At 50.3% G+C, this 541-nt stretch overlaps 1 protein-coding gene across 1 annotated transcript; it reads right to left on the bottom strand.

Moving 5' to 3' along the window:
- Nucleotides 1-142: 142 nt before the first annotated feature.
- JCM15063_006575 (uncharacterized protein) lies at nucleotides 143-541 on the bottom strand (the record flags this gene model as incomplete). Its single annotated transcript, XM_076681673.1, has 2 exons — nucleotides 143-262; nucleotides 332-541. Coding segments are annotated over 2 exons (330 nt in total), but the record flags the coding sequence as incomplete, so codon positions are not given.

The following is a 541-nucleotide window of genomic DNA, read 5'->3' as shown; positions in this document are numbered from 1 at the left end:
ATGTGGAAACGGCAATGAAAAGAGATGGTCGAAATTACAACGACGACGTTAAACGGGGTGCGAACAGTCTAATCGGGAATGTATAAAGAAGTGGTGGGACAAAAGCTAATGGATGGTCTGTCTCGAGAGGGCTTGGAACTGTTTAGAGGTCCTCGTCATCCGAAGCAAGGCCGAGCTTCTTCCTGGCCATACGTTCCTTCTTGGCTTTTCGTGCCTCAGACGAAGTCAGCTTCTTGACCTTCTTAGGAGCATCGATTTTGTTCTGTTTAAGTGTAAGAAAGGTCGAGTCAGTAAACAGTTTACAGGGAAACGAAGAATTTCGTCAACTTACGCCCATGGCATCAAAGACATCCTCCTCCTCATCCTTCTTCTGGTCAATTCGGGGTCCAGATCCTTGTCCCTCGACCCAGTTGTGACCCGAAGCGGTAAGGTGACCGTCTCGCATGGCCCACACTTCGGTACAGATCGACTCGGAGAACTCTCGGTTGTGCGTGATGACCAAGACACCTCCCTCGAACGTCTTGAGCGCCGAGATGAGCGC

The sequence above is a fragment of the Sporobolomyces koalae genome, assembly GCF_050403365.1.
Source record: "Sporobolomyces koalae JCM15063 DNA, S_koalae_JCM15063T_v1_ctg149, whole genome shotgun sequence".
In the NCBI taxonomy this organism is placed as follows: domain Eukaryota; kingdom Fungi; phylum Basidiomycota; class Microbotryomycetes; order Sporidiobolales; family Sporidiobolaceae; genus Sporobolomyces; species Sporobolomyces koalae.
Note: the sequence above shows the minus strand (reverse complement) of the source record. Positions and strands in the feature narration are given on the sequence as shown.